At 47.0% G+C, this 16,433-nt stretch overlaps 2 protein-coding genes across 10 annotated transcripts in view; both read right to left on the bottom strand.

Moving 5' to 3' along the window:
• Positions 1–3,965, bottom strand: part of NSMF (NMDA receptor synaptonuclear signaling and neuronal migration factor) — a 32,943-nt gene extending 28,978 nt beyond the window's left edge. For all 5 annotated transcript variants that reach the window (XM_027852902.1, XM_027852907.1, XM_027852904.1 and 2 more), the window contains exons 1-2: positions 3,894–3,965; positions 875–936 (exon numbers count right to left, since the gene is read on the bottom strand). In XM_027852902.1, coding sequence (XP_027708703.1) covers positions 875–936; positions 3,894–3,964 — 133 coding nt within the window. In that variant the 5' untranslated portion in view covers position 3,965. The remainder of the gene's footprint in view (positions 1–874; positions 937–3,893) is intronic.
• A 2,486-nt stretch (positions 3,966–6,451) lies between these two features.
• Positions 6,452–16,433, bottom strand: part of PNPLA7 (patatin like phospholipase domain containing 7) — a 184,947-nt gene continuing 174,965 nt past the window's right edge. For all 5 annotated transcript variants that reach the window (XM_027849420.1, XM_027849427.1, XM_027849422.1 and 2 more), the window contains 6 exons: positions 15,213–15,361; positions 14,493–14,645; positions 13,668–13,778; positions 11,165–11,249; positions 8,355–8,485; positions 6,452–7,748 (listed from right to left, as the gene is read on the bottom strand). In XM_027849420.1, coding sequence (XP_027705221.1) covers positions 7,650–7,748; positions 8,355–8,485; positions 11,165–11,249; positions 13,668–13,778; positions 14,493–14,645; positions 15,213–15,361 — 728 coding nt within the window. In that variant the 3' untranslated portion in view covers positions 6,452–7,649. The remainder of the gene's footprint in view (positions 7,749–8,354; positions 8,486–11,164; positions 11,250–13,667; positions 13,779–14,492; positions 14,646–15,212; positions 15,362–16,433) is intronic.

Here is a 16,433-nt window from a genome sequence, read left to right as displayed (position 1 = left end):
GTGTGTGTGTGTGTGTGTGTGTGTGTGTGTGTGTGTGTGTGTATGTGTGTGGTGAGGGTCTGGAGAACAGTAAGAGGAAGCAGGAATAGGCAGAGCCCCACCTCCCACCCCCATACTCACCCTGTCTCCCTGGTTCCCCTGTGCTCTCTCTTCCCTCACTACAGATGTCTCCTCAGCTTCTTGGCCCAGCTGCCCCGCCCAAAGCCTGGTCCCTAGAGGCAGCAGTGCCAACCTTGTGGGGGTGCCAGGAGCTCGTTGTCATGCCAACGCCCCAGGAGTGTGGGCACCATGGCGATTGGAGCCTCTGCGTCCCCCTCCCAATGCAGCTCTTCCCAAGGGGCCACTAGGAATCCAGGCCCCACCTGGAACCTCCTGCCTTGGCCTCAGCCTCCCTCCTCCCCCAGGCTCTAGACCTTGTCACACAAATCTGAGCCATTGAATAAGGAAGGACAGAGGAACATATATTGCTCTCCCAAGAGGTGTAGGTGCATATATGAGAATATTCACAGAGATGTGACCCCATAAGAGAATATAGGAAGAAAGCTGTGGCAGGGATTATGTATGTATACCCCTACACACATACACACACACACACTACATGGCACATATATCCATATGCTGGGGAGGTTGATGTCAAGTAAGGAGGCAGGCACAGTATGGAGTCCAGGAAAGCCTGCCAGGAATGGGCTTCCTCTTGAACAGTACCAGCATTTCCTAAGGTGGAGTGGACTTGAATAAGGAGCTCTGGGGCTCCTTAACCATTTCTTATCCAAAGCCCCTTGGTATTTTGGAGCCTATTCTGGGACATCTCTTTACTGCTCTCTAACACTGTCCCACACCTCCACCCTGACTCCTCTGCCATCTGGGCACTTACCTGAGCCGTTCTGATTCTCAGGGTGACTTTGTGACAGATACTCCCCAAACGCTCGGGCTGCTCTGGAGGGTAGGAGGCACCAATAGAAGAAGGCAGAGCACAGGAGAAGGACCAAGGTCAGAAATGGACTCCTCAGGTCCAAGACCTCCCCCACACTCCCTGAGAGCCTAGATTCCTCCCTCACATTGAACACAGCAGAGGTAGCTCCTCCAAGGTCAAGCCTCCCAAACCCACTCATGAAGAAAGTCCAGTGTTGGTATCCTGGACCACTGTTTTCAAATCCAGTTTCCCTTCAGCCCTTGTGTGTCTAGCTAGAATCACAGATTTAGAGTTGGAAGGGGAACTTAAGAAGTAATCTAGTCCAACCCTCTTGTTGTGACGTTGAGAAAACTGAGGACTAGATTGGTTAGGTGACTTGCCTAAGGTCACACATGTAATAAGAGACAGAACTGAGATTCAAACTCAGGTCCTATATGACTCCAAGTTCAACTGTGTCATGCTTCCTCCCAGATAAACATAAGGGTATACTAAGGGGTACGCAGTTGATGTGTGACCCAGCTGTAGGAATCAAAACTATTAATACTGCAGTTGAGATGTCCAGTGAGCTACCAAGCAGGCCACCAGGGGGCAGCACCAACATTGGCTAGGGATAGGCACAGGAGGGACACAGACCCCTGTTCATCTCAGAGACCTTATTTCAGATGTGCCAACCTCCACTATGGTACCTGGTGGGAGGGTAGGGCAGGGAGGGAATGTTCATAGCCTTTGTTGGCTGAGCTGGCAGTGACCACTTGAACCCTGCCCATCTTCATTTGTGCCCCCCCCAATTTTCATCCCATCTGCTTCCCACAGAAAATAACACGGGGTCAGGAAAGATTTGGATTTCCTTCTATGAGGCTTCATCAGGGAACTAATTAAAAGTAACCCCTGGAAAAACATGAAGGAGAAGCTCAGAGGCAGCAGTACTATCAATACCATCCCTGATCTCCCAACACATCCAGGTTTCCCCGAAAACTCTCCTCTGAGGATACTGAAAGGCAATAGAAAGGATGGTTTCTCCTAGGTCCGTTGCTTGATTTTGTCCCCAACTAGCCTGGACCGAATACCTCCCTTTCTCCATATAAATGTGAGTTGCTATTAATTATAATTTATTGTTGCTGTCATTCTGGAGAGCTAGCCTCAAAGCCAGGAAGGCTTCGGTTCAAGTTCTGCCTTTGACACATACTGGCTGTGTTACCCTGGGCAAGCCACTTAACCTCTCATTGTTCTAGAGTAACTCTCTAAGACGAATTTGCAGAAAAGGTGCTGATCTCTAGGAGACAGTTTCCCCATCTGGGAATTCCCAAAATCAATGAAATCACCCATGTAGGCCCTATTCTTTATTCTAGTCAACTCTGTCTCAGATTAAGTTCAGAGGCACCAGGACTGGACATTGCTGTATACTAGTCAAGGGTTAGAGATAATCAGAGGATCTGGACATTGGCTTACAGGAGTCTGGATATTGGCCTTGGGGCAACAAGAAACTGGGAATCTAATATACAGCACTGGGACAATGGAGGGTAGGTTAGCATTGCTGCCCTTCACATTTCAAGGAAGTAAAGGACTATAGGAGCACTATAGGAGATGAGATGCTTGGCCCCTGTGCTTATCGAATTCCTTCACAGCTTTTTTAGACAGGCCTGTACTGTGCCTGCCTAGAGCCCACTCATGCAAGGGAGCCCACCCTCAGAGAGTGAAACACAAGGAGCGGAGGGGAGAGAGGAATGGAGGTGGCGAAATATATATGGGAAAGACAAAACGAATTGGAATGGAGAGAAAAAGGGAAAAACCTAAGGAAAGAGAGATTCAGAGGCATCGATACCACTAAGAATACAAAGGTAGAGGGAGACAAGAGAGACAGAGGCATGGAAATAGGAATCAAAGCCACAGAGAGACAGGTAGAGGCACAGAAAGATGAGTGGGGGGAAGGAAAATGAGCTGAGGTCTTGGAAGGTACTTTTTTTTTTCTTCAGCCAAGGGGCTCTCAGCAATTCTATTGTCCTCAATCCAGGGTACATTTGAGACCATCTGGGCTGTCTGTCTGAAGTCATACTGTGACAATCCTCCCCCACCCCCCAGCAGTCCATCCATTCCTGTATCTGGAGAAACTGAAAAACTCACCAGGCTCTACCTCTGTTGAGTGATGGCAATTACTGATCCCTACTCTGAGGGCAGCTTGAAGGGTTGTGGTCAATGTCTTTCTCATACCCTCCCACCCCCAGATATTGCTCTTGTCCCTGGGAGTAATACCAAACCTGCCTTTTTGTCCTTTCCTGATTCCCTGGAATCCTAGCCTCCCAGGAGTGGGAGACACTCAGTTCATGGCACTGATTTTATTATAGTCAAGGAAACCAAGACACAGATAGTTTTGTCCAAGGTCACATGGTAACTTGGTTGCTGAAGTTGGCCCTAAGAATCAGACATCCTGGCCCATTACCCCTGAGGGGCACTGTTTGTGAGAAAAAGCTTTGTAAACCTTATTAAGGTTCTATAGAATTGTGCTATTATCACAGGCTATCAGATTCCATAGATCTCGATGGGACTCTAAGCTGTTGGTCCCCAGTCATCTCTCTATCAGCTGGCAGGCCCACATGGCCAGGGAAAACCCTGCTCAGATGGGCTCCTGAGGAACTCGTTCCCTAAATGCTAAGCACCAGCGGAGAGCTAGGGGCTCCAGAGGCCATCCAGCCCATTCCCCTGCCTCTGCACTCAGCTGGGTCCCAGAGACAGATAGGGATCTCCTTTGTGGGCCCATCCGAGCCTCCCTGGGAAGGTTACCGGTCCCCACCCCCGCTCCCAGCACTGGACAGCTCCCTGGCCGTAGGCAGGTCTGCAGGACAGCTGCCTGGACTCCGGAAGGAGGGACAGCTGCTTCTCAAAGGACGCCCAGGACTGCGGGCGAAGTCAGCCAGCCCCATGGAGGGGTGGATGGTCGCGGGTTCCTGCTCCTCTCCTCCGCCCCAGCGCCTCACTCACTCACCGCACTTTGGCCGCCACCGAGGACATGGCCTCGCTCCTCAGCGCCTTCCTCTTGGAGGCAGCTGCGCCCATATTCGAGGCCGGGGGCAGTGGGGAGGGCGCGGCATCCCCCCAGACTGGGGCGCCGCGCGAGCCGGGCCGGGGGCGAGGGGCCTCCGCTTACTGGGCTCAGCGCTCCAAGCGATCCGCGAGCCCGCCCGGGCAGCCCCGGTCGCGGTCCCGCATGATCCCGGGCCGGCCTCCCCCCGCCCCCGGCTTCGCTCACCGCCCCTGGCTCTCGCGGCCAGCGGCAGCCCCCGCAAGCCCGGGCCCGAGGTGCGCGGTCCTCGGCCCGGCTCGCCCGCCCGCCTCAGCCGCTGCTGCAGCGGGTGGGGAGTGCGTGGGGCCGCGGGCGCTTGCTATATGGGTCTGGACAGCTCCGCCCCCCCGCGCCTGACGTCACGAAGGCACGAGGCGGGGGGCGGGGGACACCACTGGAGGGAGGGGGCAAGACAGAAGACTGAGTCGGGGGAGAGTCAAGAGGGAGAGGGGAAGGAAGGCAAAAAATGAGGACAGAAGGAGTGGAGAGAGGTGGTGATAGGGAACTGAGGCTGGGGGAGTCTATGGGGGATGGGGGGTGGGGGGTGGGGGGTGGACCTGAGAGTGCAGATTAGCGGAAGGCACTAGAAACCTTGATTCGAATTCCCCTGCTATCACTATGTGTGACCTTGGGCCAGTCGCTTTATTTCTTTGGGCCTCAGTTTCCTCATCTGTAAAATGAAGAGGTTGGACTGGATTATTCCTAAAATAATCCAGATCCCAGCTCTAAATCCTCTGGATAAACAGAACTGGAGGCAAACCCCGGGATGAGAAGGGGGAGCTGGGAAAAGGGAGAGGAAATGGGATGGGGTGTTGGGGACATCGCAACTGGTAAGAAAGGAAGTTGGAAGGGAAGAAAGAGAAGTTGGGAAGTGATGGAGAATGGTGAGGGTAGAGGGAAGAATGTAGGAGAGGAAGAAGGAAGGAAAGAAGGGAGAGGTCCAGGTCAGAAAGCCTCTAGAATTCAGAACTGGAAGGAACATTAGAAATCATTTAGTCCTATTCCTTATTTTACTGGAAGAACTGGAGATGTCAAGAGGGGTAATGATTTGCTCAAGGTCACCCAGTGAGCCAGCAGGAGAGGTGAGGCTAGGCCCAGACCACTTCATGGCATTCCATGGCCTCTCATTTCAGCTAGTAGTAGGTAAACTCCTTGAAGGCAGTTACTGTTTCATTTTTTCTTTGCACTTTTCAGCATGTTGCACATAGAAGATATTTAACATGTGTTGAATTGGATTGAGTCTCGAATGTTAAAGAATATGCATTTGTGAATTTATAAATCAAAGATTATGGGACAATATCCATTTTACAAAAAGATGCTTCACTTTATGGTTCATTACAGAGTTCCAGGGTCATTAAAAGTAGGGATTTGTAGAGTGATACCCTTTAAATCAATGGTTTCAAACTCAAACAGAAACAGGGCCACTAATCCATATATACAGATCCCTGTAGGCCACCTATTGACTTAGTTTAAAATGTAAATGTCATAATACCTAGGTTTTATTGTATTTTTATTTGTTTTGTTAAATATTGCCCGGTTACATTTTAATCTGGTTTGGGCTGTATTGGAGGATGTGTATTGGGCTGTATTCGACACCTCTTATTTAAGGAATTTAAAGAATAAGTTGTATTGTGGGAAGCAAGGTACACCTGTACTGAGCTGAGGAAAAGGGGGAGAGGGGAGAGTTGAAGGTTACATTGGAGTGGGTTGGGGGAGGATAAGCCAATTCCCTAATCCTTTACTACACATTAATTGAGTACAATTGGCAACTGAATAACCACCTGCCCTTTGGGAAAGGTGAAGGTATAGAGAGGCAGAAACTCAGAACAAGGACTAGAGGACTGAGGGAGGAAGTGTAGACATTCTTCCCTGGGAGTCCCCAGGGCATCATAACATATGGTGTATATATATATGTGTGTGGGCGTAGAAATGGGAGCCCATGACTAGTTATGTGCTACTCCTCACCTCTCCCACTCCAGCAGCTTTAGATCATAGAATTGGGGACAAGGCTTGGTGGTGAGGGAAGTAAGCCTGCTTGAACAGGAATCAAATCTAGCTTTTGGCTTTGTGGTCCAGGGAGTCACTCCCCCTTCCTCCACTCCAGTGCCATTTGGGATGGCTACTCTGTGCCATAAATAATTGGCTGCAGCATGCAGGGCCTGGGAAAAGGACAAGCAGCCTCTGCTCCTTGGCTGCAGTTATTCTCTGTACCCTCATCTCCAAGCCTAGGGTAAAGGCAGAGGAGTGAAGATCAGGTTCAGGGTATCCACTGTTAGGAGCACCAATCAGGAAGGATGGAGTCAGGCCCAGTCACTCCCCTGGGGATGGTGGGTCAGAAGCATCTCTGTTCTTCGGAGAATTCTCCGGTGACTCAGGAAAAGGCTCTACCACAGGGTGATCTGGGGGATAGGAACAATCCCAACTCACTCATCCTAGACCCTCACCATGGGGGGTCCAAAAAGGGACAAACAGCCAGTGAATGTTACATATATATATTTATTAATAAACAATATTGTATGCTGCCTTTTCAGTTTCCTACATCTTTCCATCCCCAGCCTCAAACTTGTCCATCCCTGAGAGGAAAAAGGTTGCTTCTCATGTTGAACTGGGACAGAGGAATCTCTTCCCCAGAGACCTTTCAGATGCCACAGATTGAGGATTGGGAGCTAGGACCCTGGGAAGTGAGCATAAAGTAGAATCTGTCATTCTGACGGTATCTCCCAACTTTCTATGTTTTTTAGAGACTTGTCCTGGGCCTTAGGGTTTGGGGTAGTCCTAGATGCCTCTTGAATGAAGGACTGGCTTCCAGGGCCCAGTCCTAGTCTTTTGGCTCATCCTTTTTGGGTTGTTCTTTTGTGGTTGATCAAGGACAAGAAAACAGAATAAAACATTGGGTACTCAGTCCTAGAAGGGAGAAGTGGAGAATCTGGCTTAGTCACTATACATGCATCTTATCCTAACCCCAGGAGGAGAGGATCAGAATGGGAAGATGGAGTAAGTCTTAAATGGCCCAGCTCTCTCACCAGGGTCCTGAGCCTCACCCTGGCTGAGCCTCGGTGGGTGACTCAGACCACAACAAGCATCTGAGGTTGAGTGAAAGCAGCCACACCACCTAAAGGCTCTCCTAGAGGAAGACCCCTGATAGAAGCAATCGACCTAAGAATCTCCTGTACTCCTTCACCCAGCAACTTTTCTCCCATAGTGATCTGAACACTAAAGGCAGAAAACTGCTTGAACTCTTCTAATTGCTTTAAACCCTGCCTGACCCCAGACTCCAAGGTTTCCAAAGGTTTCTCCCTAGACCAATGTTCCTGTGTGGCTTCTCTAAGAGGATCAATGAAGAAGCACTTCAAGGGCAGTCAGAACTATACAAAACCACAGTAACCCATGGACCTCCTTTTTCCAGCCTCCCTCTTACTCTCAAACCACAGTAAATTCCCCTCCTCACTTTCCCTCATTCCCCAGCCCACCCCCAACCCTGGGGGATAGCATCACACAGTTGTTCAATGATTTGGTTGGATGGTATACAGGAAGAGGTCAAATGTGTCCATCCCTCCCACGGATGCCCAAGATGGCTTCAGGAAAAGTGACAGTGGCTTCACTCCAGCAGCACCAAACATCAAGGTCTCAGCCTCCCAACAGATAAGCCTCATGGCCCCTTGTAGGGGAACAGGGCCCTTAGGAATCCATGTCTGAGATGGTAGAAAAGGAACTGGATAAGCGATGGGAGCTGATCTGGGAGGACTGGTTGTATTTCTGGATCAAGGCCTCTTCTTCCTAGATGCAAACACATGGCCTGGACTGTTAGTACCAAGGAGCACACAGTCTTCTTGACTCTGGCTCAGAGCCTGCCACATCTCAACAGAAACACATACTTTGAAATATTGTGTTTTCTTCCCAGAGGAATCCTAGAAGTTTGGGAAGTCTCCCTTAAGCACTCTGAATCTTGCTTCTTTTGGAGCAACTGGGGGGCATCTATTGAGGTGGAGGATATCACTTTAGCACCATAGTTCAGGAAATAACTGGGCCAGGAATACATGGGAAATATTTATTGCTATAGTCCTTGCAGGGCATATCATTAGTAAACAACATACACCAAGGGGAGATAGCTTCCCATAAGCCCAGTAGTACTGATCCTGAGTAAGTCAGGCGTGGGGACTAGAAAGGTCTAGATTCTAGGGCAGGAAGGAAACAAATGGCCTTCTGTGATTATCTCTGTATCCAGGACACAGATAGGGTTAGTTCTATAACCCTAGAAGAGTTGGCAGGCCCTTCCCCCCACCTCCACCCTGTGGGGCTTCTGCCTTATCTGCCTGAAAGTGTCCAAGGATTGCTTATCTATGCTCTGAGGGAACAGAGAGGGGACAGGGGTGTGAGTCTTACTGAGTCCGTGTTATCTTCACGCACAGCATCCCTGTGAACGTTCTGTCTCGCAGTGCTCTTGAGGTTGACATATTCATCCCTAGGGAAGTCTAGGATCTCCTCTTCATACTCAGTCTGGTAGTCAGATTCATCTAGCAGATAAATGGAAATATCCTGTTGCGTCCAATGCCCAGGGAGGGTGGGCCAGAAGATCAGCAGAAGCAGCAGGGCTGGGTTTAGGGGGCACCTCACAGGCCTTCTTGGGTCACTGAACCTCAGAGGCAGAAAGGGTCTAGAGTTTATTGAGCCCAACCATTACCCAAACGAGGCTCTACACTCTCTCAAGGTGCCCATGCCTCCTCCGGGCAGCTCTATTACTTAGGAAGCTTCTTTCATATTCCAGCCCTTCAATTTCTTTGTTCTGTCTCTCAAATCTTTTCCAGGCTAGACATCCTTAGCTCCTTTGATTGCTTTTCTACTGGCATGTTCTCCTCACCTCACCAGCTCAGTTTCTCTTCCAGGACCCTTTCTAAAACATGGTGCCCAGAATGAATGCATCACTGGAGATGCAGCCTGGCTGGTCAGAAGGCAGCAATCCTAGCGCCTCCCCATTTTGGAAACCATGTCTCCCAGAGTCACTGTTTAGTTCACTTTTGTCACAGGTGACTCATATTTAGCTTCCAGCCCACTGAAACCCCTCAGAGTCTGGCTGTGGAAGAAAAGTGGGAGAGAACATGATTTGGTAGAATCAGAAAGCCTTAATCTCACATCCAGAAAGTAACTGCTTTAAAGCCCATTATCCTTTCTCTTTTCAGTGAATAGGTGAGCAATGATATAAACACTCAGTAAATATTCCTGATTTACCAACCTTCCCAAGGGGCTTTCCAGACTGCCATGAGCATTAAGGGTGCCAGACTGCACTAAGGAGTTCATGGTCAGTCCAAACAAAAATCTCATTTAGAATCAGAATTTCTTTTAATTGCAAGCATATGGGTCAGATATTCTCTGGGCAAAGGAACTGAGACATCCTCCCATGTTAGACATTCAGCACTCTCCCATCATATTAATGAAGGGACCAAAAATATGTCCGTCCCCAAACACTTCTGGTGATTTACCGAGGAAGACAATCCAGTTGTACCTTCTAAGTCTTAGTTTGGCTTTTACAGTTCCAGGGTCTCACATGTTCCCATGAGCTGAAGCCCTGATCTATCTTTCACCTTAGTATAGAAATTCCCCCTTCATTCTGTGTCAGATGATGATCCATCCAGGGAAAGACAAATGCAATTAATGAGGATTTAATGAGAACACAAGTGGGTCTGTGGGTGGGATATATCATTTCTGCCATTCACACTGGGACAGTTGTCATAATGCCATTTGTTCATTGCTTGGAAGCAAGTTGCACTAAGCCCTTAAGCAGAAGGGTGAGGCCTGTTATTTAAAATAGCAATGGAACAGCTATGGCCACTACCTCAGCAAAGGGCTGGCCTCAATATGGCAAATTGAGGATTTCTCCCTATGGGAGTCTAGAGAACACTATGAAGTTTTCCTTTTTTTTTTTTTTTTCCTGTCAGTTCTATGAAGAGGTCTACATTCTTTCATTTAATTATGCACATAATCCCTATCTGCCCATCTCGTGAGGCTGCTGATTAGAACAAATGACATAACATATCTAAAAGTGTTTTGTAAATTATAAACTGTTGTACCAATATAAGGTTGTATTCAACAATCAGCAAGTAAACAGTGAGCCCCTCTAGCCTGCCTGGTCTTCACTACATGTGGCGGGGAACAACTAGATTCACTCATTCATTCATTTACTCATTCAATAAATACCTATTAAGGAAATATTGTGTGGTCAGAAGAATGGCAATTATTTGGCCATGAGATCATTGGTCTTCTTCAAAGAACTAGTATGAACTTTGGCTCTTCCGCTGAAAGCAACCTATAGATGTAGATTCCTCAGAGTTTCTCCCAAGAAGGCCAATAGAGCCAGAGGATGTACAGCCCTCTTTCCATAATGGGAACTAGGTGAGGAGGAAGGGAGGGAGATAAAGACAGAAAGAGGCAGGTAGACAGAGAGAGCCCCCAAAAGAAAGAAAGAAAGATTGTCTGGGGCAGGCCCAGAGTGAGCCACTGAAATGGTCAGATAGTGAGAAGAGGGAGAAAATAATAATAATGGCTAGTGCTGGCATTTATATAGTGCCTACTATGTGTCAGGCACTATGCTAAGCACTTTACAAATATATCTTGTTTGATCCTCATAAGAACCCTGGAAGGTAGGTACCATTATCCCCATTTTACAATTGAGGAAATTGAGGCAAACAGAGGCTAAGTGACTTGCCCCGGATCATGCAGCTAGACATTATCTGAGGCTGGATTTGAACTCAGGTCTTTCTGACTCCAGGCCCAGTGCCCCACTCACTATGCTAATGAGCTAGAGCTGAAGGAAAATTAGAAACCAGATAAGGAGAGACGAGAAAAACAGACAAGATGAAACTCCCAGTGGCAGCATGGTGGTAAGAAGTAGAAGACCAGTCATGGGTATGTCCCATGCATAAAAATCTGCTTGGCTGGACTGAAACCTTTCAAGGAGGTCCAATACCACCAGTATCAAAGCACAGACTGTATCATCCTAGTGATCCAACTCAAGGAGGTGGCCTGGGATAACTATTGCCTTTCACAGATAGAAGTACAAAGGCTTGGGGTGTGAGTAAGATAGAAAGGAGTTGAGAAGAAAACAGGATCGGGACACACGTTCTTTGAAACCTTGACCTTGAGTCTTGGCTGGGGCTCCCTCTAGAAAACAAGCTAATCCTACCATTAGACCAACTCACCATCAACCACAGTGTATCTGGCTGGTTCAATGCGTGATACAATCTCTGCCAGGTCAGTGAAGGAGGCACTGGGGCAGGTGAGCACCTGATAAACAGATAATTCGTTGAGATAAGCCATCAGGCTGCACAGGCAGCGATAAGGTCAACATGTGAGGTGCTGTCCTTCCGGAGGAAGGATGAGTCTATTTCTTTGACCAGAACAAGGCAGAATGCTTCATTTTCCAACCTTGGTTAAACTACCTATTCACACATTCTTGACAACTTGTGTTAAGTACTATTTCAAAGTTTAGAAAACTAAGGCATTAGAGGGTTCTAGATCTGAAGACCAGGTTTTTCCTCTGGAGAGGAGCAAATTGCATAGTTCCCAACACAACTCTTGATGCTGGGCCCTAATCTCTACTGTGTATCTTTTCCATTCTTCTCTGATCATCTATCTCAAAACATCTCTGAGTCAGTGGTGATTCCCAGGACCACCTGATGGTTTGCGAGATGACATTTGGGCATCTGAGCCCAAGAAGAAGGCAAGGCAAGAAAAGGGTGAAACTAGCATCCAGTTAGTGAGGAATAACTGTTTCTGTTGGTCATAACCCCTGTTATGAGGCACCTTTGCCAGTTTCTTACCTGAAGGGACGGTACTGGTTTCATATACCTCTTTCACAAAGTTATAAACAATGAGTGAATGTGCTGGGAAATCATCTATATTCCATTAATATGTGAATTAATATTAAGATATGACCAAGTTTACCATCCCTCCTGCTTTCAGCAGCCATCTTAGAACTCGGCCCTTGGAGCAAGTCTGCGTTAACAGCAGAGATATGCTGGACATTTTTTTAAACAGCAAGCTCAGTGATGAGATTTTAGCAGAGAAGCTATTTTCCCTCTCCCCCCTCCAACTACTACCTCCTTCCCATTTCATAAGTGGAGGTGAGAGGGCTCCCAATAACTAATCTAAGGCTGATGACAGCAGGCCACTTCCTGTCCCACTTTTGTTTTCTTTGTATTTTATTGTATCTTTGGCATCTCTCCTTTGATAAACTATGACATAGTGTTGTTGTGTTGTTTTTTTTTTAACCAGGAATATAAAACACTTTAAAAAATGAAAAACAGCAAAACAACTCAAAGAGGAGAGCTGAATTAGAAGGCTATCTAGAAAGGTGAAGAGAAGAAGCACTCGTTGTAAGGAACACTGGCTCCAGAAGGGACCTAGGCCCAGACCCCACACTCAATACCCCAGGCAGGTTGCCCAACCTCTCCAGGCTCTGCCGCCTTAACTCCAGTCCCAGATCCACAATTCAATGTGAGGACAAAAGAAAGACTAACCAAAAGCTGGCACAGTTGATGATGGGATACCCAGAATAGTCTGTGGTTTCATGATGATGGTGATTCTAGATTTTCCCTTTTCTTTCCCTCAACCCTCTATAACCTGGTTTGGCTCAGTCTCACCAGTCCCAAGGAGGATGCAGAAGGAGTTAGTGGATCACATCTAGGAGTAGTAATGGGAGCCCAGACAATGTCAGGACTGGAGACATTTTGAAGCTCACCAATTCCAAGACCTATCTCTGACACAAAAAGTGTCATTAAGTGATTTGCTCAAGGTTACACAACAAAGTTAATGGCAGAGTTAGAACTTGAGAGGCTGTGTGATGCTATGGAGACAATGCTGGCTGTGGAGTTGAATCCCAGCTCTGCCACTTACTACCCATGTGTCCTTGAGCAATTCACTGAACTGTTCTAGGCTGCTTTCTTCATCTGTAAAATTGGACACTACGCACCTTCCAGCTCTAAATCTATGATCCTTTACACTAGAAACTAGGTTTCCTCATGCTTGGTCCTATGCTCTTTCCACTGTATTGTGCATGGTGAGGGACAGCACATGTTTTATATAATGCTTAGCATAATGTTGGCACTAAGTGAATATTGGACAACATCTAAAAAGAATATAGGCCACAAAGGGACCTGAGAGGGAGATTGCTGCTGTTACTGTCAAGGAGGGTCATGCATTAATAGAGTGCTTGCAGGGGCTGATGTGCCAGAGCATCCCGCAGCCCTGGTGTGATCTTACTCACTAAGCTGGTGCTTAGAAAGAGGCCTGGCTAGCAGAGATGGGCCAATGCTTCCCCCATGAAGGGAAGCTTAACTGGAAACAACCTAGAGATTCTCTAGGTTCTTAATCTTTTTTTTTTGTATTATGGACCCTCCATGGCAGTCTGTTGAAGCCTATGGACCCCTTCTCAAAATAATTTAAAAACACATAGGATTACAAAAAAAAACAAAACAACCAATTATATTGAAAATCAAAAATAAAAATATTAAAAAAGCAAGAAGTTCACCAACTCCTGATTAAGAACCCCTTCTCTAGCCCGGATTTTCTAATAAAAGGGGCATGTCGGCCAAAAGCAGCAATGAAAAGGGTCAGCAGTTTCTGTCTGAGTTAACAAGTACAGCCCCACTGGAAGCTGCAAATAAAGAAGGAAAGTATTTGACAAGACACAGGGAGACTCACATCTGTGGCTTTCATTTTGTGGGTTTCCTGTCGGTCCTTCAGCATCTTTTGTGTCACACCAGTCCGGGTCCAGATGTCAAACACAGTCCGTCCATGATGGTAACCCACCTCCTGATGGGAAGCAGGTGATGTTCACCAAAGCATGCACAGAAGGTCAATGACCCCTGACCTCAGGGATCAAATCAGCCCTGTCATCCCATTCTGGACCCAGGGATCATTCACAGGATCATATTAGCCCTGATATCCACACTACACCCTACAAAAAGGTTTGCTTACAAGGCCATAGCAGCCCCAGGATCATTCACAGGAACACATCAACATTGGTAATCCCATCTTCCCATCCACAGGGACTCATACATCCTAATATTCTGCTTTCTGGAGTCACAGGACATATTGTCCCTCCTTTCTACTTAAAGGTCACTCACAAGGATATTGTCCACCAGTATGTAAAATTGCACTACCAAGGCTAAGTAAATTTGGGTTCAACAATGACAGACCCCAAAAGTGGAAGGATGGCAGCACAATTATTAAAAGATGGGACAATTCCATGGCTTTTTTGGAATAGGATCTAACCAGGGCTTATCTTTAGGAAAATAGCTGCTCTCCATCTTGGAGAGGGGGCTTTCATCTTCTTATTGCTGAATTGGAAGGCAAACACAAAGCTCTCCTTTGGACATTCCTGGTGAGAAGGACTAAGGACAGGGGTCTTTCCTCCAGAATTGGAGATCCAAGAAATGAGGGGACAATCTAATCCTAGCTTTCTTTAGGTATTCTTACCACCACCTCTAATGCTTCCCACATTCCCCAAACCAGTCTGACACTCACACAGATTTCATCAAATCTGCCAAAGTCCAGGGTACCATAACGGTCAATGGGTGGTCGGATATATTCACAATAATCACTGTTCTTCACCATCTCCAGCTGCCTGACACAGCACACATAGGCCAAGCGTGTCTGGATCTCTGCCATATTCAGCACCTATGTCACAGGGTTAGAGGAGGCAGGATGGGACAAGACAAGTAATGAATTCTAGGGATTGGATAAGGGCACTTGCAGCAGGTTCCGCTCTGTATCTCCCTTTTTTATTTATGTACTTTAAACTCCCCTAGACCAAAACCTCCATTTGTCATCATTTGGTTCTTTCAGTCCTAGTCCACTAATCAACATGGCTTGTTCCCAGTCTCCTGACACCACTGGGTGTTTCAACTAGAAAAGTTTTCCCCTTGGAAGGGTATCAGTGCCATACTGGAAAAAGCCCTGAGTTGGGAGTCAAAAATAGATGTGAGATGTCAAGGACCTATAGCAGTGGGCAGGAGTTTGGGGATCTGTGGCTTCAGCTGTAGTTGGAGGATAAAACATTTAGCTAGAGGGTGAAGCATTTATTCAGTTCCTGAAAGGCTGGGACAAGTCCATTTGGCCCACCTGGGGCATGAAGCTGGGGAGGGAAAAGGACCTCGTCAGGCCTAGCCCCTGTCACTCCCTTACATTCCCTGCTCCCATGCATGGCATTTCTGATTCCCTCCCTTGAGGCCCAGGCACTGCAACCTTCACTTTTGTAGCCAGGGGATTCCAGCGTTTCCACAGCAGCCACCAGCCAGACAGCGAGTCACCATAGTTGGTGAGGTCCCTTTCATCCTTGCTGCCCACATCAATGGCAATCACCACTTTGGCACCCATAGATCTGGCCACATCAGCTGGTGGGGAGAAAGCACAGTAATTCCCATGGTAATGTATTCAATTCAATTAAAAATAAAAACAACATTTATTAAGCTCCTCTAGAGACACAAAGAAAAAAATGAAAGTCTCTTCCCTTAAAGAGCTTACATTCTATTGGGGAAAATAAAATATATGTAGAAAATGAAATACAAAAAGATTTCCGGCCCAGCAACAGCACTTCCAGGGCTGTATCCCAGAGAGATCATACAAATGGGAAAAGGACCCACATGTACAAAAATATTTATAGCAGCTCTTTTTGTGGTGGCAAAGAATTGGAAATTGAGAGGATGCCCATCAATTGGGGAATGGCTGAGCAAGCTGTGGTATATGAATGTAATGGAATACTATCGTGCTATAAGAAATATGAACAGGCTGACTTCGGAAAAACCTGGAAAGACTTGTATAGTCTGATGCTGAGCGAAGTGAGCAGAACCAGGAGAATGTTGTACACAATAACAGCCACGTTGTGTGATGACTAATATTGATAGACTTAACCCTTCTCAGCAATACAAGGATCTAAGACATTTTCAAAGGCCTCATGATGGAAAATGCTATCCACATCACTAATGTGAAAATATGTTTAATAGGAATGTATATATATAGCCTATATCAGATTGCATGCTCTCTTGCATGGAGAGGGAGAGGAAGAAAAATGTGAAGCTCAAAAGTTTATGGAAGTGATAGTTGATAATTCAAAATAAATTAATTAAAAAAAAAGATTTCCGGAATGAAGTGGGACAGTAACAACTTTCAGATGGAGGTGGGAGGTGAGATCAAGACAGGCGTCCTATAAAAGGCTGGCATTTGAGCTAAGCTTTGAAGAAAGCAAGGGACTCTGCTGGCAGAGGTGACAAAGGAACACATTCCAGTCACGGAAGCAGCCTATGTCAAAGCTGAGAGATGGAACAACCTGGCTGGGGAACAGCAACCTCTCTAGTTTGGCTGGAATACATAGTACATGAAGGAAAGTAATGCACAAGAGACCTGGAAAGGTGGGCTAGAGCCAGATTGTGATGGACTTTAAAAGCCAGAGTCTTTATTTTGTCCTAG

Source organism: Vombatus ursinus, unplaced genomic scaffold (genome assembly GCF_900497805.2).
Source record: "Vombatus ursinus unplaced genomic scaffold, bare-nosed wombat genome assembly UNPS02000580.1, whole genome shotgun sequence".
Taxonomy (NCBI): Eukaryota; Metazoa; Chordata; class Mammalia; order Diprotodontia; family Vombatidae; genus Vombatus; species Vombatus ursinus.
This window is presented reverse-complemented; position numbering and strand designations above follow the sequence as displayed.